At 36.2% G+C, this 22,387-nt stretch overlaps 1 protein-coding gene, 1 long non-coding RNA gene and 1 pseudogene across 5 annotated transcripts; 1 reads left to right on the top strand and 2 right to left on the bottom strand.

Annotated features, from left to right (window-relative positions):
- Window positions 1–127: 127 nt before the first annotated feature.
- LOC126632536 (probable receptor-like protein kinase At1g11050) lies at window positions 128–21,554 on the bottom strand. Of its 4 annotated transcripts, none has more exons than XM_050302961.1 (2): window positions 19,296–21,554; window positions 128–177 (listed from the first exon to the last, which is right to left on the bottom strand). In XM_050302961.1, the coding sequence occupies exons 1-2, from the start codon at window positions 21,311–21,313 to the stop codon at window positions 162–164; spliced, it is 2,034 nt and encodes a 677-aa protein (XP_050158918.1). In that variant the 5' UTR covers window positions 21,314–21,554; the 3' UTR covers window positions 128–161. The 4 variants fall into 4 exon arrangements, with proteins under 4 accessions (XP_050158918.1, XP_050158917.1, XP_050158915.1 ...); XM_050302960.1 differs by lacking the exon at window positions 128–177 and adding an exon at window positions 11,823–12,027; XM_050302958.1 differs by lacking the exon at window positions 128–177 and adding an exon at window positions 12,034–12,369.
- LOC126632543 (uncharacterized) lies at window positions 2,342–9,609 on the top strand (annotated as a pseudogene).
- On the bottom strand, window positions 3,574–6,519 carry LOC126632544 (uncharacterized). Its single transcript, XR_007626737.1, has 2 exons — window positions 6,331–6,519; window positions 3,574–4,033 (listed from the first exon to the last, which is right to left on the bottom strand). It is a non-coding gene; the product is annotated as an uncharacterized LOC126632544 (long non-coding RNA).
- Window positions 21,555–22,387: the final 833 nt, after the last annotated feature.

Here is a 22,387-nt window from a genome sequence, read left to right as displayed (position 1 = left end):
AATTCACCAAAACTTACGTACCTATGGTTTCGAACTAATAAAAACGTTAGAGATACTAGATTTTCACCCCCAACCCTCGCAAGGCGAGAGAGACTTGTTGGTTGGGGTCGCCCTTTTAGAGATGTAGGAATCTTCCAAGGACTCAAACCCCATCATGTGTTTCACGCTCTGTTAAACCTGTTGTGGGCATAAACATCAATTATGCTACTTCAATTGAAAAATACAGTCATCGAATACAAAATAACTATACATATTGCAGCTTGGTTAAGAGAGAGAGAGACTAATAAAAACGTAAGCGATGTAGGAATCTTCCAAGGACTCAAACCCCATCAAGTGCTTCACCCTCCGTTAAACCTGTTGTGGTCATAGACATCAATGATGCTACTTCAATCGAAAAATACAGTTATCGAGTACAAGATAAAAATACGTGTTGCAGCTTGGTTACGAGAGAAAGAACACAACACATAAAAGAAAAGAACCCATGATAAGATAGAACGGAACAATGCATGAAAATATAGCTTCAATAAAGAGTTGATTTCTCATTAGATTCATTTCCACATTAAACTTCCAAATTCATGATGATTTCGAATCCAACTTCTTGAGTCGATCTGTTTTTCTGGATTAGCTGGTTCAGTTCAAATAATACTGTTTGCTTATACCGCTATCTAGATCTTCATTTTCTATTTACAATGTCAAGCCTCAAACCATTTATATAGTTTGGTAAACATAATAACACCGCAACAATTTACATCCTTATCAAACACAAAGAAACACGTATGATCCTACACTAGCCGGCTTAATTCCTAACCTCGGATTTTTTGAGCTCGTAGTGTAGCTTTTAAATTTGTCTATGACTTCTTGTATGTAATATTCACAATATTCTCAACCACAGTACCTTGAATGAACTCATGGATTGGAGGGTCTTCCACGAACATGCTTCTCACTCTTTACATCCTTCAAGGCAATGTACAAACTATATATAGAATCGCAATTTTTTTTCTAGATTACCTGAGCATGTCTCCGCTTTGTAATTTTGGGCCGCTCAAAGCTGGTGATATGCTGAACGTGTTACCATTGCCATTGCCATAACTTGAAGGATGGCCAAGGGCAAGGGGCATCGACCTACCTGGAATTCGTGGCTTCTCTTACTAGGAGGCAGAGGGTTCATGGTTTTAATATTTTAGGTCCTATTTTTTAAGGGATACTTAGGATGCGGTCCCTAATCCTTAACATTCTTTGACTAAAACCTTAATGGTATTCAAAGTTTGATTAAAGTCCCTCGACTTTATACACCTCATTACATTACAATTAATATTTATATTTTTATAGTTTTGACATTAATTGTTTGATATTTTATGAGATTTATAATCCTTTAAATTTAAAATTCCTCATTATAATACTATTAGAAACGGTTACAATAAAAAATTCAAACATTTTGATTGAATAAATGGATAAAAACTATGTAAAAATAAGAAATAATAAATGACAAAAGAATGTATCCATAGTGTTAAAAAAATTGGTACATTTTACAAAAAAAATGGTACATTTCACATATAACAAAGTGGTAAATTAATAAAGAAGAATGTGTACATTATAAATAAATTAGGGTACAGATAAAAGATTAAAAAATTATGAGTACAAATGAATTTTTAAAAAATATAGGCCCTAAAAAAAATTAATACATGGGTACAAAATAAAACTAAAAAGAAAATACTACAAATTTAAAAAAAATTGTTGCAAATTAAAAGTGGGTACAAACTAAAAATATAAATATATGATACAAAGTTTAGGCATAAAACATAAATATACCATATGTAATTTTCTATCATTGATTAAATATACAATGTCACGTGACGGTATACACATAGGTACAAACACAAATAAAACTTTAAAAAATATGGGCACAAAAAGAAACTAATATATGGGTACAAATTAAAAATGAAAAAAAAATTGGTACAAATTAAAAATAGGTACAAACTAAAAATAAAAATATATGATAAAAAATTTAGCCATAAATATAAATGAATGAGATTTTAATCAATGAAGTAGAAAAAGAAGGATGTGAACCTAATTTCTCTATTTTTAAATCACTCTGTACTTTCTGGTCACTTCTTCCAGGATTAGGAAACATGAAGGAGTGGTGGCAAGGCCCTCACTTGGCATTAACCACTCGAGTTGCAAGTTGTCCACAAAAACGTACTACAAGCAGGGAAAACGAAACAACAAACATTTCCTGCGGTTACAGTTACAAGCTGATACCCTAATATTACTATACAAATATAAATAAAAATTTCACCAAAACCTATGAACGTACGTTCTTGAACTAATATTAAACGTTAGAGATGTAGGAATCTTCCAAGGATTCATACCTGTTGTGGGCATAGATATCAATGATGCGCCATCTTTACATGCTACTGATTACCAAAAATCACCCCATACAAGTCTCTTTCTTCCCTTTGAAACCTAAAACCCTAATCAACCCTTCATAAGTCATTCTTTTTATAGCAGAGTAGCGCCATCTTTACATGCTACGTGGTTTTCAGATATAAGATTTAAAACCTTCTTCTCGTCGACCAGTACATCCGGCTCATCCAAAACCGAATCCATTTTTGCAGTTTTGTCCTTGAAATCTCTCTCGATTTTCCATGGAGATCCCCAAGGATAAGCCGTCCGCTGTGTTTCTCGATCGGACATCTCGTTCCAATGAAGGAAGAGGTAATGAAATTAACCGATTCCTTCGACAAGGATCAAAATTTGGGACTCAATATCTGAGAATTTACGTTTTTTTTTTTTTTTTTTTTTACGATTTTTCAGGGTGACTAAGTTACTTGATGAGGAAATTGAAGAGGATCGATGAGATGTTCTGGAACCGGGAGGCTCTCATGAGGTGAAAAAAAATTTTCAATTTTATATTTGGTCTAATATAAATCATTAAGTTGTATATATATATATATATATATATATATATATATATATATATATATATATATATTAGGACTCCTATATTTGGCCGGAGTAGGATTTGTATTCTTCCTTTCCTTGAGAGATATGGCATATCTGTGTGTGTATATATTATAACCCTAACGATCAATAGGTACGATTTGAAGTATATTCAGCCATTCGTTTTCTATTATATTATGGCGAGTGATGATGGAGAATTGCCGATCTTCTCCTCCAGCAACGACGATATATTCGTCGAGATACTTTCATGGCTACCGGTCGTATCTCTCATTCGATTCCGTTGTCACTAGTAGGAAAAACACTTTGCGCGACGTAGGTCCTTCGTCGCGCAAAGTCCAAAAAACGTCACGCAAAAATTAGCGCAACGAACCTGCGTCGCGCGTTAACCGTCGCGGCAAGGCAGTGACAGAAGGGTTTGCGCGACGAAGAAGTAACCTACGTCGCGCAAACCCGCTTTGCGCGACGCAGGACCTGCGTCGCGCAAAACTACTTTGCGCGACGAAGAAGTAACCTACGTCGCGCAAAGTAGTTTTGCGCAACGTAGGACCTGCGTCGCGCAAACCCTTTTTTTGGCAAAAAAAAATTTTATTTAATTTTTAATAAATATTGTAATTAAATTCTAAATAATAATTAATAAACCAAGAAAAAAGTATTTGATTATAAAATATATGAAAATGTACATACAAGATGTCCGAACAAAAAAGAAAAAACTACAAGTAGTCTTCAAGCTACTAGTATCAGCAGGGTGAAGTGGCTGGAAGGTCAAAGGTGGAGCAAGATCAGGTGTTGGCATCGAGATTTGGAGGCCGGACATCTGTAAGGCCCGTACAATAGCCCTCATCTTCTCACCCTAGGCCGCAAGCTGACCTTTTAAGGTTGTCACGTCCTCCTTCAAGGCATTGACCTCTCATGTGGTCGATCTGGAAGAAGAGGCACCCGTCTCATGAACCCACGCCTTCCCCATACACCGAACAACATTGCCATGACAACGACCGAACTTCTGATCCAGGACCTCATTCAGGATCTGAAAACTTGCATCCTCGCCTTTTGGCCTTTACTTGCCTTTACTTTCCTGATTTGGAGGGTTAATAAACTATGCAAAATATATACTCGGCTAAAATACTACTCTAGTAAGAGTTAAGATGGACCATCCACAAATAAAGAAACTCATTTGTAAAGAATCCCAAGTGTTTAAAATCTATTCAGAACACTCCACAAACCCCAAACAAGATGGACCATCCTATTTCTGCCTAGAATCTGCCAATTTGGATACAGTAATGAGCTATTTTGTACTCATTATCTTATGTGCTTTCTTGTTGATGGGTGTATGTAGCAAACATCAGACAAGACGATGGTGGTCAATTTTGTGATCCTTTAGACTTTGAATGATCATCATCTCCAATTAGCCATTTCATACTTTAGTACTATCGTCAGATCCAATTAGCAATCCAATATCACCATAATTTTGAGTGTACAACTACAACAATAGAGGCACTTGAAAATAAGATGATAAGATGGTAACTTCATTCTGGTTAATCAAATATTTTAGCTAGCAGCAAGTGGGTCAAGGCTTGATACCAAAGTCATAACTATGATTTTAAAGCACATTTCAACCAACAAAACCCAGAGTACACATGATAAACTATAATTCATTGATGGGAATGAAACATCTGAGAAAATATGAACTCAACAACCAAACCCAGTGTGCTCATGTCAAATATTAACAACAAGGGAATTTGCGTATGTATGTCAAGACTCAAGAATCAATTAAACAATGTCACCCAAGATAATAATCAATCAGGGGTGCTTTCTGTATTAGGAAGCCCAGAACAATATTTAAAAAAAAGGCTATATGGGTTATAGATCAGAAAGGGGTGCTTTTGCATGCTCAGAAGATTTTTATGTAACCAAATCGGACAATTTTGGATAAGATTAAACCACAATAACAACAATATAGTTTATACCAGCATGAGTCCAGATCTCAATATAGTTTATAAGAACAATATTTAAAAAAAAGGCTATATGGGTTATAGATCAGAAAGGGGTGCTTTTGCATGCTCAGAAGATTTTTATGTAACCAAATCGGACAATTTTGGATAAGATTAAACCACAATAACAACAATATAGTTTATACCAGCATGAGTCCAGATCTCAATTCAATTAAAGTAACAAATAAAAAAAAAATATTTAAAAATATGAAATGGTGTAGACAAAAAGGAAATTACCACCACTTACCGATAAGTGATGCAGATGAAAACAATATGTCGATGACAACACAGAAGAACCTTACCAATACAAAAGATAAGAAGATGAAGGTGAAAAGGGTCTCACTGATGTAGGCTCTGTCCTGCCCAATGTATATAATGAACTCCTCGAGCAGCTAGACCATGTATGTAATGCAAATCAGATGAATTTCAAATATCAAACTCAGTAACAAATTAACATAAGAAAGAAGAAAAAAATTGCTACGATCAGAACAAGACTACGTTGATCAATACATCTTCTCACAAATAACTTTTTCTCATCCAAGGGACTGAAATTGATAGAACCAATCAGACATTAGGAGATGAAATTTGCTAGAAAATAGTGTTTAACACTAATCACAGTTGTAAACTGATAGTAACTTCCTCCAATGCTCAAAAGCATACATCTTCTCTCAAAGTTCACAATGTAACCAACCATGATCGAAACTCTCAACCAAAACCACCTTCCCACTTTCTCTGTTTTCTCCATCAAAACGAAAGTCCTAATCCTGCTATGCTATTGTTCATCATCCTAAACTAAATTCACCTGAACCCTCCAATTCGAAAAATAAATAGTCATTGAAAAAATAAACACTTTTTACATCAACCTTCAAACAATAAATTATAAGATCTCAATGTGTAAATTAGAATATTGGAATTGTTTCCTTCCATGCATCCTAATATCAGAAACAAGTAATTTATTTCACACACAATTTTCTCCAATATATCCACAACCACAACCCCAAGAAATTAAGTTGAACAGAACACCGACACATATAACTAAGTGATGCAGATGAAAACAACATGTCGAAGACAACACAAAAGAACCTTACCAATACAAGGGAACGAAGAAAAAATTGCAATCAACTTACAAAAACTTAGCTGGTTACAGAGTGTGAGATCTATGGCTGGTTGCAGAGGGTGAAGAATCCACCAATACCATTGAAGGACTTCGCCAGTATTGAATCCTAACCCTAAAATTCGATTTAACACTAAAACCCCCAATTTCTAATTTAACTTTCCAAATTGAATCTAATTACAATACCAAAATCTTAAACTTAAGGCATTAAAGCCTGATTCTGACCTTAGAAAGAAGAAAAATTAAGAATTAAGAAAAGATAGATACCTGATTCTGAGATGAATCTATGGCACGGTTTGCAGTCGGGAGTGGCTGAGATGAGCGATGGAAAGAAGCGATGAGTGAGAGGGAAGGATGAGGAGGATGAGGACCGGCTGAAATGAGCGATGGGGAGCAAGGATGAGGAGGAAGCTACAGGAAGAAGAGAGAGACCGAGTGAGAGAGAGGGAAGAGACAGTTTTTCAATTGCACGGTTTGCTGCGAAAATTTAAAAAAAGCGCCTATTTTTTACATGGCGCGACGCAGGTATACATTTTGACGTCGCGCAATATGATTTTGCGCAACGATCATATTGTGACGTCACGCAAGGCATTTATAAAAAAAAAATTATTATTAAATATACTGAAAATGTAATTTTTACTTCTTTCAAATTCAATTTTTTAAAAATAAAACCCACAATAATATATTTTTCTAACAAAAACCCGACCCGATCTACAATAATAAATTTAAAGCTACTTAATAAATATACATACCATTAAATTTTTTAAGTGTTATATGTACAAAATAAATAAAATTAAATTTACTTAATAAATATATATACCATTGAAATCGATGGGATACGCATTGTACGAAACTAATTTCAACGATCCAACCGTCAAACTTGTTTGTATATGCTCCAATATCGCATACGCCAAAAATCGCAAAAAAAAATTATTCAGAGATCAAGTAACGGGACAAACATTTTCGACGGATATAAACAAAAAATCACGATTTAACGGTAGTTTTAACTCCGATTTTGATGATTTTTTACGGCTACACTCCTTGACTCTATATGAATACAATGAACTAATTCGATCGTCAATTTAAAACATTTACACAAGTGGATACCACAAAATCTTATGTTATACTTAATGAAAGTATAAATGAACTCAAGTGTTAGTGGGTCTATTGTTTTAATGGGATACGTATTGTACGAAACTAGTTTCAACGATCCAACCGTCAAACTTGTTTGTATATGTGTTGAGATCGCATACGCCAAAAATCGTAAAAACAAACCTTCAGAGATCAAGTAACGGGACAAAAAATTTCGACGGTTATAAACGAAAAAATCATGATTTAACGGTTATTTTAACTCCGATTTTGATGATTTTTTATAGCTACACTCCTAGATCCTATATGAATACAGCGAACTGATTCGATCGTCAATTTAAAATATTTACACAAGTGGATACCACAAAATCTTCTGTTATACTTGATGAAAGTAAAACTAAAATCTAAGTGTTAGGGAATCTAACGTTTTAATGAGATACGCATTATACAAAACTAGTTTCAACGATCCAACCGTCAAACTTGTTTTTATATGCATCGAGATCGTATACGCCAAAAATAGCAAAAAAAAAAACCTTCAGATATCAAGTAACGGGACAAACCTTTTCGACGGTTATAAACGAAAAAAATCATGATTTAACGGTTATTTTAACTCCGATTTTGATGATTTTTTACAGCTACACTCCTGGATCCTATATGAATACAAGGAATTGATTCGATCGTCAATTTAAAATATTTACACAAGTGGATACCACAAATCTTCTGTTACACTTAATGAAAGTATAAATAAACTCTAAGTGTTAGTGAATGTATCGTTTTGATGGGAAACGCATTGTACGAAACTAGTTTCAACAATCCAACCGTAAAACTTGTTTTTATATGCTTCGAGATTGCATACGCCAAAACTCGCAAAAAACAAACATTCAGAGATCAAGTAACGGGACAAAACTTTTCGACGGTTATAAACGAAAAATCACGATTTAACGGTAGTTTTAACTCCGATTTTGATGATTTTTTACAGCTACACTCCTTGATCCTATATGAATACAATGAACTAATTCGATTGTCAGTTTAAAACATTTACACAAGTGGATACCACAAAAGAAAAAGGCAATGCAAGAACCCCAAAAGAAAACAAAAAGGAAAATTAAAAAAAAAAAAAAAAAAACACTTTGCGCGACGAAGACATACGTCGCGCAAAACATCTTTGCGCGACGTCGGTGCACCTACGTCGCGCAAAGTTAGGAAAAAATCATAAAGCATATTGGTTTGGCGCCAAAACTTTGCGCGACGAAGCTTGGCGTCGTGCAAAGCTGTTTTGTGCGACGTAGGGTTACCTTCGTCGCGCAAAACAGCTTTGCACGACGCCAGGCTTCGTCGCGCAAAGTGTCGTTGCGCAAAGTTAGTTTACGCGACGTGTTCTGTATAGCGTCGCGCAAACATACTTTGCGCGACGAAATTTGCTACGTCGCGCAAGTTTCCGTCGCGCAAACATGTTTTTGTACTAGTGTGTGTATGCAAGTCATGGCGCGACTTAATCTCTACTTACCAGTTCGTCGCCAAGCACCGAGCACATACCAATGACAATAACAAGAATGTCCTGATTCTCTTTAAACACCCCTATCCACTTCCCCATGACTGGCCACCAATCCCCTTTCGATTTCCCCAACTCACTGACTACCAATCACTGAAGAAGAATGTTGGCGGCGCCTCCACCTCAGCAGCCGCATCATCAGCAATACTAAGCAGCCGTAGAGACCTTGAAGATGAATTTGCATTTGATACTAGTGTCTACAGTTCATCCCTTGTGGGTTCTTCCAATGGCCTCATCTGCCTACTACTTGACTGGCCTCGGCCACCTCGTGACTACTATGCTATGTAAACATAAGGCTTCTCTTGTGGAACCCTAGTACCAGAACAGCCCGTAAGTTACCAGACATTGATTGGTTTCATTACAACCCGTTTTATTATGGATTCAGCTATGATTCCATCACTCAAGACTACAAGGTCCTTTTGGGCGGTCAAAATCCTAACGGTTGTGAATTGGTTGCAATCTTCGCACTCAAAACGGGTTCATGGAAGAGTGTTGAAGATCCCCTCGGCCTGGAGGTTGCCTCGTTAGATATTCATGATCGAGGGTGCTTCTTAAATGGAGCTCTACATTGGCATGAGTATTATTGTTATGAAGATGAGGATGGGAATGAAGATGAGGATTGGAATGAAGATGAAACAGGTTATATGAGAACAAGAATCGTATCCTTTGATTTCGCACAGGAGAAATTTCATTCGTTTTCCTTTATTAGGCATAAAGGACATATGGGGATGGCGGGGGAGTGGGGACTATTGGAAATCGTCTCTTCTTTTACACTTCCTGCTATACTTCCACAAATCGTCCTGACTTGGAGGAGGCTAGCCTTACCATATGGGTGATGAGGGAATATGGGGTGGATCAATCTTGGACTATTTTTGAGAAAATCCGACCGGAGATTTTCCCTCCAAACGTGAAGTGGTTGAATCCTATATTTTCATATGGAAGACGATGGTGCAGTTTTGATGCAATCGAGTCAAGGTGACTTGGTATTATATATGCGTAAGGAAGAGAAAGAGGAAGATTTCTGATGTTGGAGAATTGCCGGCTAGGTACGAAGAGACGGTTATGTACGTGGACACCTTGGTTTCACCGGTGATTGGCGGCGGTTAGATCATATATTTGATTTGAAACATAACAACTGGAACTGGTAGTCCGAGTCTTGCATTTCGTATGCGCTTTTTATTAATGTAACGTATATGCCATAAAAATTAAGATAGTGGGTATTATCTATTATTATTTAGAATTATATTAGTTGCTCTTGATCTATTCCTCCTTTCAATCATGTACATTTGTCTGCGGCTCGATCGATATAATCCAAGCTGCATTTCTTTATAAATGAGACCAAACATACATGCATATCCTTATGGAAGAGAAGGAGACAACGACAATAAATTTGTATGTCAATTTGTTGTTAAAAATTGTAAAGAAATTCGATTAAAAAATAAAATAAAATTGTAAAGAAATTTCAGTTGAAATTGAATACTGAATCATAACCACTAGAGATTTTATAGTTAATTGGTAAAATCAAGTAGTTTAGTATTAAAGTTTTTATAGTACACGTGGCATGTGAATTGTAAAACAATTTTGAATAAAAAAGGGATTTTTGAACATTAATCCTTGCAAAAGATTAAAATTAAAAAAAAACCTGGTGCTAGATTAAATAATCAATTTAATCCTTTGAGTGTACTTTTATCAAAATTTACATTCAATTTTTGTTATTTAATGTGTATTTTTATTTAATCTCTCCATATTAAATTTTAATTTTATTAATATGCACATATTTAGTTTTTTTTTAATTAGAAATGAATGTAAATGAGAAAATATTTAAAAAAATTTGTGATACAAAAATATATAATTACATAAGTGTTTAGAAATGATTGTGCCAAAATATTTAAAATTGAGTTTTTTGTACCGAAATATTTGTACCTACATGATTGTACCGAAATATATTATAATGAACCTAAATGTATGTACCGAAATGTATTATATTGAATTAATGTACCTAAATGTCAATACCGAAATGTATGTACCTAAATGTCAATACCAAAAATGTATGTACCTAAATATCAATACCAAAATGTATGTACCTAAATGTATTTACCGAAATATAATAATTGAATTAATGTACCTAAAAGTCAATACTCAAATGTGTGTACCAAAGTGTACGTAACGTAATACATTATATTGACCGAAATGGATTATATTGAATCAATGTAACTACATGTTTGTACCGATGGATATACTAAAATATTTAAATGTATTAATGTACCTAAATAAAGAACATACAAAATTGTTATCGGAATATATATTATAAAAAAATTAGTTGCCTAAATGTAGACATTAAAATATATTATGATGAATGAAATAAAAATTAAATTTAAATGTAATTAATACATTAAAATAAAAATAAAAGGATAAAATAAAACATCAAAATACAACTAATAAATGATATGATTAAATGTGCTAGGGACTAAAATTAGATTTTAATCTTACATATGGTTATAATCTAAAACTCATCTTTTTTAAGGATTAAAATGAAGTTTTCTAAATAAAAAATCTATGGGCTATAGATGTTCAGTCTAGCAGATAGGAGTTTGAGGCACCTAAATTGAAAGCTACCTTTTATTGATAAGTAGTTAGATTAAAACTAAAAATAAAGGATAGTGTTAATTGCAGACTGATTTTTACCTCACACACTTTTGTTAATTTTTTATCATTGTTTTTTTTTCAATTTATTCGATCCGACAATGGAGGATTGAGGGGTGTGTGACAGTGTGAGAAGTAAAAATGAATGATATTTGGGGCTATTGTCACCATTTGGCCACTGACTTTACAAATCTCTTAATTTTCCATCATAATACTCATGGCTTCTCGCTAAGAGGCAGAGGGTTCATGGTTTTAATATAAGAAAATTGTCAAAAACAATCCAAATGGAAAATTGAGATTGTAAAGTCCAAATTCAATTCATTAATTTTGCAGAACAATGTCCAATTTTAAAATCATTATGTACTTTCCAGTCACTTCTTACAGAATTAAGAAATATTATGAGAGTGGTGGCAAAGCCGTCATTGGACATTAACCGCTTGAGTTACAAGTTGCCCACAAAAACGTACTACAAGCAAGAAAAACAAAACAAATAATATTTCCTGCGGCTATAGTTACAAGCTGATAGGTATTTACTATTTCCCTTACTGTTACTATACAAGTATAAATCAAAATTTCACCAAAACCTATGTACGTACAATCTTGAAACTAATAAAAACGTAAGATATGTAGGAATCTTCCAAGGACTCAAACCCCATCAAGTGCTTCACTCTCTGTTAAACCTGTTGTGGGCAAAGACATCACTGACGCTACTTCAATCGAAAAATACAGTTATCGAATACAAGATAAATATAATTGCAGCTTGGTTACAACTTACGAGAGAGAGAGAAAGAGAGAACGAAACACATAAAAGAAACAAACCCGTGATAAGATAGAACGGAACAATGCATGAAAGTATAGCTTCAACAAAGATTTGAGTTCTCATTAGATTCATTTCCACATAAAACTTCCAAATTCATGATGATTTCAAATCCAACTTCTCGAGTCAATCTGTTCTTCCAGAGTAGCTGGTTCAATTCAAATAATACCGTTTGCTTATACCGTTGTCTACGTCTTCATTTGCGCTGTTTACAATGTTAAGCGCAAACCATATAGTTTGGTAAACATAATAACACCACAAGAAGTTACATCTTTATCAAACAGAAAGAAACACGTATGATCCTACACTAGCCGGCTTAATTCCTAACTCGGATTTTTGAGCTCGTAGTATAGCTTTAAATTTGTCTGACTTGAATGAACTCATGGATTGGAGGGTCTTCCATGAACATGTTTCTCACTCTTTACTGTTGGAAATTATATATTATAATTAATATTATAATATTTAATTTTTGTATGAATGAAAAATAAGAGTCATGTGTTATAGTTGAATTCAAATTCATGAGTTGTATTTGTTCGTTGGAACTTTAGGCAACAGTCATAATGTTTCAAAAAGGGTGACTTGAGTTCTATATAAACTCAAGCATCCCACCTGTCTAAAAAAATTAAGAGAAGAGTTTTATCCAATGTCTTAGTAAAAATCTGAATTGTGTCTTGAGAGTACAGAATATATGAAGTTGGCTAAAGTTCGAAGATTGAAGTGCTTTGACTTTGGATTATAGATTGTTGAATCTTGGGAGACAGACGCCTACCAAACTATAAGCACAAGAGTAGAGGCGAAATTCTGTCTTTAGGACATTAATTGCATTTATGCAAGCCTCAGTCTCCAAGTTTGTCAGTTTTTCTAACTCTCTCTAGTTGTTTATATTATAATCTCATACATAAATTGATGTTGTGAATTTCTTTATGATTATTATTAATGGAATTCTTGTGTTATTTTCATATTTTCTAATATTGCTCCAACAATCTAAAGACAAAAACTTTTTCTCTTGCATTGTTAGAGAACATGACTTGGGAGCAGCCTCTCCATAAATGGGGGTAAGGCTAGCCGACATTCACCTCTTCCAGACCCTGCGTAAAGCGGGAGCCTTGTGCACTGGGTATGACTCTGAGTAATAGAAGTTAAAATCAATAACATTGAATGTAGCCCTAAACGCTAAAAAGAAGAAACTCTGATCATTCTTTGAAAGATTTGTGGGGCTGAGTTTTATATGCATATTGATGTATATTAGTAGAATAATGTCTGTATGTTGCCATACTAGTGTTAGCTGCATCATACGTTTTTGAACTTCTGATTTATATATACTGGAAGATGTCTTTCGCCTTTCATGGCAGTTATTTACGTGCTTTCATTGTTTGCATATGTATGTTATGGCATACATGAGTATATGTATACCTCTTGGTCCTGGCTATTGTCTATAAAATGAATTTGCCATGCATATGAGATTAATAAATAAATAAAAAAATATATCTGCATTTGATAGTGAAAGGGTATGATGTTTTTGACCAGTTCCCACCAAGTTAAAATTTGAATTTGTCATATGGAATGATGCCCAGAGTGTTCTTTACAGAGAAATAAAAAAAAAGAATGAGTATTTGTTGCTGAGTCTAGCGTTAGATCAGAATGCATGTTGCTTGTTGTATATTCAGTATACAAAATAGAGAAAGATCAAGTGCCAGTGAAGGGACTGGTGGTGAATTGAAGAAATATTGGAATTGATACAATGATCAGTATGCAAACTGGTGGTGCTGTTTGGGGTAAAGTGGAGTTCCAAATTGGAAAACTGTTTTTCCTTGTGTCAGTTATATGCTTGGTGTGTTTTGCCGTCTGCCGTGTCTCTGGAGATGACATCCTTTTATACCCAACAAATGAATAAAGGGAAAGGGCTGCCTCTTTGCTAAACGTTGGAAGGGCATCATGACTTCCACGACCGTAATTAAATTAAGAATGTTATGTGGCAATTTGGATATAGGTTTTCTTTCAGATTTTGCAATCTGAAAGTTACAACTCTATATGAAGAGGTGTAAATCATGGTACGTTTCAATGGACATGAATTACATGGTCTCTATTCCAACCAATTGGTTGAGACTGATGATAACATGAACGATGATTTTTCCCATATATATTCATGAACAAATGCAGAGCAATTCGATGTTTGGTTGTGCCGATATTTCCTAAAGAAATATTAATGGATTAAAATGATATGCCTTGTGAATGTTAGCACTGGATTTGAATGCAGCTATGTTTTAAGGATTTCCTTTTATTACCACCAAAAGATGTCTTTCCTCTTTCACTGAATTGTGTCTTTGGAGTAGTTGAGACGATGCACCGCTTGGCATCATCTGATGAAAAGGCACTGGAATTTGGTTTAGAAGATAGACATACAAAGAGGCCATGATTGAGAGAAGATTAAGTCTTGAAATTATTTAAACGAGGAACAACGTCAGTGTTTGGATAGTTAGCGTGTGGACCTCAATATAAGTGTACATACTTTCATGCTACTTTAAAGAAGTCTGCATTTCCGAGAAGAGGGAAATGTCATGGCAACCAATAAGTTAAAGTGTGGGGGTCTTTCGTAAAAGGAATGTCGAGACACTGAAAAAAAGGCTTATTGAGTAAGCATGCACAATTGAATTAGACAAGGTCATGCTTATTAAGTAAGCATATGAAACTGAATGTACATAGCCATTGGTTTGTGTTATTCATAGCTTAGAGCATCCACAGGTACTAAATGAATTCAATGACGCTAACTAATTAAATTTTTTACAATATGAAATCAAAGTATGTGAAATCCCGTTCCCGGATTTCACTATTAAAATTACATATCTCATATGTAGTATTCATATTCGTAGTTTTGACTCATTTATATTTACGGCGTATAAAATTTTATCCGATAAGTAAAAGGACGAAATTGCCCCTATTGTGTTAAACGTGATTCTTTGTGGACGTACTTGTTCTTTCCATAATTTTCCAGATTTCTTTGCATATTTGGATAGTACGTCTCGATACGAACGCACGGACACAAATGGAACATAATTTGGAGTTATTAACGAACAAAGAGGAGGGCAAAATGGTCCTTTAATTATTAAATCTGGAAGGCTCCAGATTTGTTAAAGCAGGAATGGGTGGGATGAAGCCACGTGTGTGGCTGTGATGGAGAAGAGAAAGGGGTGTGGAACTGCCCAATCAGGGAGGGGCAAACCAATGAGAGGAGAGAGCTGGGAGGGGAAGGGAGATGAGAGAAACACTAGATCACCCTGGACCTGACGACCCGACCCGGTTTAGTCAAACTTCTGCGAGTTTTCCAACGATTTTCCGTCAGCTTTCTGACGAATTTCTTCGAGCTACCACCTAGAAAACCTTCCCTAATTTCCCCTCTCCCATTTACACCCATAATCGAAGAAGTTTGATCGTAGTTTCATGAAGAACGGAACCCGTTGGCGTTAAAGGGTGCAGGGCGGCGATTCGCTGTTTCTGCGAGCACCACGGTCGACCACCACCATCAATTGACTCCTCTCAACCCTAAGAGCAAGGCCCAAGCATTAGATAAGGCGTCAGAGTTCGTTTGGTGATGAATCGAAGCTCACTCTTTTCGGGGTTTCCGACGGTTCGAGGGATTTTCTGGCCATTTTCCGGCCGAACTAGGCTTCGGCCCAGGTATGAAAAATGTTCCTCTCCTTGAGTTGTACATTTTTGCAAAATTTGGTGAATTTTAGTGTTGGTTGGAATTTGGGGTTTCTGTTCGCCGGAAATCGCCACCCGCGGCGGCGCGTGCGGTGGCCAGTGAGCCGACGCTGCCTTTTAAAGTTAAATTCGATGTTCTGATTCAAATTTGATAACCATTTGATATAGTTCGATAGTTTGAACCTAAGATGGAATATTACGCCACTTGACCATTTTGTGATTTGACGATCCGACCGTTGGATCGTGACTAAACCTTACTACATTATAGTACGTAATATTTAAGGACCATAGGAACTGACGGATTGGGAATCCGACGTATGGATCTTTCCAAATTGAATTTCTAAATTTGTAAAACCAAATGTTGATAGCAACCTAATTCTAGCAATTAGCAAAGACCCTTAGGAAGTTACGGGTCAGAAATCCATGGGTGGATGTTCCAAATTGACTTGTATAGGGTTGTGGACCTTACCTTTGATAAAGACTTGACTTTGGGTCAATATGCTACAAATTGATCTTAAATATTAAAATCAGTATTACTAGAGACTATGTAGGGCTTAGTGGGCCTATATTGGTTAGTGAGTTATCCTAGAGAATATATACATTGGTTTACACGTATGGGATGTCATATTGTGATATATATGTGTTTATTTATCTTAATAATGTGAATGATAAGTATGATAAATGTTATGACAATGTGATCCTAGAATCATATTAGAAGTATTCTGTAGAACTTATATGGTTGGTTGACATATTAGTTGGTGGCCATGAGAAGTTGATGGTGTAGGTGACTACGTTGTAACTCATAGGGGTTGAGGTATGGGTAGGTTGTGTGTTGAATTTATTGCACCATGTAGCAGCGGTACATGGATGGTCATGCTTGGCATATCCGTTATGGGAGACCATACGTATTTCAGAGGTGATCATGTTTGGTATATCTGCGATGGGGGACCATACACATTCCAGGAGATCTGAGGATTAGTTGTACTTGGTACATTTCGATAGGCGATCATATTTTGGTTGGATTCCGTTGAGTGGTCCGGAATCCCTACTCTTGCTGACTTCCAAGATAGTTTGACCCTAGATTTGAGTGAGTAGGAATTGCTCACAGTAAACGTTATGTTTATAAATTAGAATTATCATGTTATTACTTGGAATCCAGGTAGGGAATTATGTAGAATTTCTTTATTAAATTTTGTGTATTGAAATGTGATCTTAGTGACTAATTAATGTAGTTAAATGTCAACATAGTGCATCTCTAATTTTTAGGATTGATTAATTGGAGTGATTGTGGAATGATGTTAGATGTGATTGTTATTATTATGATTAGACTTGTTGACCAATGCGGTTAGAGAATAATATTGTGTTTCTTTGATTGTTCCTTGAGATGTTGTATATTATGAATTGCAGTATTATGTAAAACATAGTGATTTATATGATGGATAAACTGGAAATCTTGATTGTCAAGTGGGTTTGTTATGTAGCCCTAAATCTAGTAATTTCATGCTTATTAAGTTCTAATAATTGATTGAGGAATGCTATGCTTTTCCGCTTGAACGTACTGTGATAAACGTCGGAGTGTAGTGAATGGTGAACTACGAATGACTTAATCCCTATTTAGAGTACGTAGACAGTCTAACGAGAAGGTTAGATGCAACCATAAAGTATACGAAAATTACTAAGCAATTCGAATCTTGATTTTATGCTTTGTACATATCCTAGAGGCAGAGTGTTGGATATATGGATACTTGGTGACGTAACGTGTCGATCCTAGACGTATGTCGGGGTCGGAGTGTGACAAAGTACATAAGTGGAAATACATGCAGTCACATAAGGAAATCAATCCTCAATTAGAGGTGTACTGGATAATCTGGATATGAAGCATATTGACTTCATATGTTGTGATGGTTTGTCGAATAGGACAAAGTAGAATGTCTAAATTGAAAAGAGTACTTTGCAAGATAAAAGAGATAATACGCAATATATCTTATGATAAATAATGTTTAAGGTATGACAAGGTTGGAGACCTTCTTACAAATACCTTAAATGTGGGGAAGTTTACTCAAGTGCTTAGTGTTAGCATGTCCTAATATAATTTTGAGGACTTGACATTTCAAACAATGTCAAACAACTACTCTCGTATGAAATATAATTTCATAAGATGGATTGTGCACACCATTAATGATAGTCAACCTAGTGGTGGATCCAATTATTAAAGGTTAGACTAGAGAGTAAGTTGATCATCGAGGGGAATGAGACTAAAGCCAACAAAACTAATAAATCAGCCGAACGGAAACCTAACATAGTTGATTGGAGATCTCATGGTCTAAGTTCAATAGGCAAACTGGTTGGGCATAATTCAAAGAAGTTAACACACTATATACCTCAATCCTATGGTGGAAGAAGTGTGTTGTTTGCAGAAATTTTAGGATGTATATTTATACTTAATGACAATGATATCTTATAAATAAGAGGAATATTGCAAAGTATTCTTAATCAGTGGTCACCTATATGAGAGTAGAAGTGGGTCGCTTCTGTGAGTATGAGATGGCTAAATTCTCTAAAGCTTTCATGAATCTGGAATTTGTTGAGGATCAAAATGAACACAATCGTATGAACCAGAATAACTTAGGATTAGTGATGTGTGTTGCTTATTGTCTCGGTTTAATGTTGCGGTGAACAGTTCAAGATTCCATATCCACTGCATCACCAAGTAAATCCAATAAATATTCACTAGGGTATGTTCAAATCCAAAAGACACCTCTCCCGATACATCTCTTGTCCGCCTGTACTCTCAAATTCTTCCTAATTTTTCATTCATGTGGGGGATTGTTGAAAATTATATAATATAATTAATATTATACCATTTAATTTTTGTATGAATGAAAAATAAGAGTCATGTGTCATAGTTGAATTCAAATTCATGAGTTGTATATATTCGTTGGAACTTTAGGCAGCAGTCATAATGTTTCAAAAAGGATGGCTTGAGTTCTATATGAACTCAAGCATCCCACCTGTCTAAAAAAAAATAAGAGAAGAGTTTTCTCCAATGTCTTAGTAAAAATCTGAGTCGTGTCTTGAGAGTACAGAATATATGAAGTTCACTAGAGTCCGAAGATTGAAATGTTTTGACTTCGGATTATAGATTGTTGAATCCTGGAAGACGGACGCCTACCGAACTACAAACACAAGAGTAGGGGCGAAATTCTGTCTTAAGAACATTGCATTTATGCAAAGCCTCAATCTCCAAGTTTGTCAGTTTTAGTTGTTTATATTAATCTCATACATAAATTGATGTTGTGAATTTCTTTATGATTATTATTAATAGAATTCTTGTGTTATTTTCATATTTTCTAACATTACTCCAATATTTACATCCTTCAAGGCCATGTACAAACTATATATAGAATCGCAAATTTTTTTCTAGATTACCTGAGCATGTCTCCGCTTTGGAATTTTAGGCCGCTCAAAGCTGGTGATATGCTGAACGTGTTACCGTTGTCGTTGCCATAACTTGAAGGATGACCAAGGGGCATCGGCCTATCTGGAATCCGTGGCACCTCTATATCTCCCTCCAACATTTTCAGGGCATCCAAAATGGTAGGCCGTAAAGCCACCATTACATGAGCACACAAAATGCCGACCAGCAAATATCTCTCCATTATGCTCTTCGGATTCGAATTCGCATTATCCCCATCTTTCACCAATGAAAAGTCTAAAGCCTGCTCAGCTTTTCCAGATTTCACCAATGACCAAGCCCAATCTGTGATCAGAAAAGCACGAGGGGATTCCAAAGACAAATCAAGAGCTTTCCTCCCGCACATAATCTCCAAAATAACCACTCCAAAGCTATAAACATCGCTCTTCTCAGTCAGCTGTCCATAAAGAGCGTATTCGGGGGCTAAGTACCCGTGAGTCCCTGCCACTCTAGTAGTGAGATGGGACTGGCCTTCCATGCTCTGTTTTGCAAGCCCAAAGTCCGCCACCCTCGCTTTCATATCTGCATCTAGTAGTATGTTTGTCGCCTTAATATCTCTGTGATATATTGCAGGCTTCACTCCATAGTGCAGATAAGCTAAACCCTTGGCCACATCCAATATTATGCTCTTTCTTTGAGGCCAAGTCAAGGGTCTCCTTTCAATTCCGCTCGAATTACTTGACTGAGAAATAAAGAGATGATCATCTAGATTCCCATTCGGCATGTAATCGTAGACAAGGTACCTGTGACTTCCTTTCTCCTCGTAATTGTCTTCCCCCTCGACCATACAACACCCTCTGAGCGGAACAAGGTTTCGGTGCCTCAAATTGCTAATAATCTCAACCTCATTGCAAAACTCAGCATCCCCTTGAATATCAGATTCTATAACTTTCTTAACAGCAACTGTAGTCCCATCCTGCAACACACCCTTGTAAACAACACCAAACCCACCTCGACCGATAAAATTCTTCTGCGAAAAGTTATTAGTTGCCTTCTCAAGGTCCTGAATTTTGAACCAAATTGAACCAGTGTTTGGTCTCACTCTACTCCTAGAATCTCGTTCTTCCAAGTCGAAACCGGATTCCATCCCTTCGTTCTTCCACCTCCTATCATACCAAAAGTACAATCCCAACAAACTACACATAACAAACAACGCAACTCCAGCGCCAGTGAGGCCGAAAACAAGAGCAGTATTGCTCTTTTTCGACGAAGGCGTATTTGAATCAAACGACAACCCAAATATACAGTTCACAGCACCATTACTCTCAGGGCCAAACTCGTTGACAATACCAGCAGCATAAAGAATAGTAAAGTACCAACAGTCCTGACCGTGAGAAGAGTTACCATCAACGGCAAGCAGCATCTTCTGAACGGCAACGCCGGCGTCGACGCAGCCCCCGCAGGAGGAGAGATCGGTGAGGTCAGGGCGGCAGGCGGAGTCGAGGACGGTGGAGTGGCCGAGCTTGGAGACCCAATCATTGGTGGACTGAATGTTGGCGCAGATGTTGGGGGTGATGACAAACTGGAGAGGGTCCCAGCAGTAGTTGACAATATTGGGAGGGAGGGAGAGGGAGGAGAGGGAGGAGAGGGAGGAGAGCTTGGACTGGTAGTTTTGGAGGCAGGAAATGGAGGTGGGGAGGTTGGGGAGGTTGAAGAGGGAGGTTTCTTTGAGGCGTTGCGCGAAGGAGATTCCGAAGAGGGACAAAAGGGTTTGGCAGCAGGGGTTATTGGTGGGGTCCTCCGACTCCATTTGTGGGGTTTTGGGAGGAGGTTGGAAGTTTTTGCAGGTGGAGGAGTTGAAGGGGATTCTTAGGACATAGCTCAGATCCATGGGACATGTTGCTGTTGTTGTTACGTTGGTTGTGGGGGGAGGAGGAGCTGGTGCTGGTGCTTCTGCTGCGGTTGATGGAGATAAGGTAGAGAGACAAAGTAGAGAGAGAAACAACCAAAAACCACATGCAAGTTTCATCATCTCTTCTCTTTGTCTGCTCTAAATTTCCAAACTTTCTAATAAATTCCGAAACTTTAGGTTGTGGTGGGCTGTGATTGTTTTGGAAAAGATAAGCTGCTGTGCAGCTACTTCTAGAGAGAGAAAAGTTTCTAGAGGGAGAGAAAGGAACTAAATTGCTTGGTGTGCTGCGTTCGAGTTCTGAGCCACTGTGCCAGTGAGTTTGAGAGATGGGGTTTGGTTTGATGAGTCAAACCTCCTCTGCTTAATTTCTGCTGGCTGCTGGGTTTGGTTGGCGTCACGGAAACTGTCAAAAGGCGCGTGACCAATACAAAATATGATTAGACTAGATTTGGTAATTAATTACTAATTATTTAATTTAAACACTGTTGCGGCGGCGGTTTCAGTAGATTTTTTTTGTTCTACGTAGCTTTGTTTTTGTTTGTGGGCCTCCTCTGTTTTATGTAACTTTCCAATGTACCAGGAGGATCCCGCCGAATCTTTTTGTGAATATCCTACATCTTTCAATTATAATTGTTTATCGTATATCGTACAATTAAAATTATTGTAAAATTTTTAATTTAAAATTGAATTTAAACAGTACTTGATAAAAACTGACCGTACAATGAACGGATGTAATTAAATGATTTATAAGATCCTCATAAAGAGGATCCGACGAGGATCCTCTCTCTCCGATGTATATGTTATTTTATTTTTTTAATTTAAGTATTCTAATCAATTATGTATTTTTAAGTATAAACAAACATTTATTTATATGACATAAAACAGTTAGGCCTCTAACTAGTACCCTAAGCGCTAGTTCGGCTAGGCTCCAATATACCGCCGAACTAGCACCTAACGCCTTTTAGAACTTTAGTTCATACTTCACAGACGTATGAAAGTTTATATATTAGACATTATAAAGGATATATTAATAGATGATTGGTTTCTAAACTTTAGAGAGGGTAGGGTGATGAAAGTACATAAAACAGTTAGGTTTACTCGGAAATAACCTAAAAATAGAAACATTTTAGTGTAAAATTAAATAATTAAAAACGACATGACATATGCATGCCACAATAACAAACACACTTTCCC

Source organism: Malus sylvestris, chromosome 8, assembly GCF_916048215.2.
Source record: "Malus sylvestris chromosome 8, drMalSylv7.2, whole genome shotgun sequence".
In the NCBI taxonomy this organism is placed as follows: Eukaryota; Viridiplantae; Streptophyta; class Magnoliopsida; order Rosales; family Rosaceae; genus Malus; species Malus sylvestris.
The sequence above is the reverse complement of the archived record's forward strand: the minus strand, read 5'-3'. Positions and strand labels throughout refer to the sequence as shown.

Bases quoted from the DNA above. Each gene is read 5' to 3' on its own strand.
- LOC126632536 (XM_050302958.1), bottom strand. From the start codon at position 21,313: ATGATGAAACTTGCATGTGGTTTTTGGTTGTTTCTCTCTCTACTTTGT. The intron at 12,370-19,295 runs GTAATCTAGAAA...CATTGTAAACAG, and splicing joins CAAAGCGGAGACATGCTCAG to CGCAAATGAAGACGTAGACA.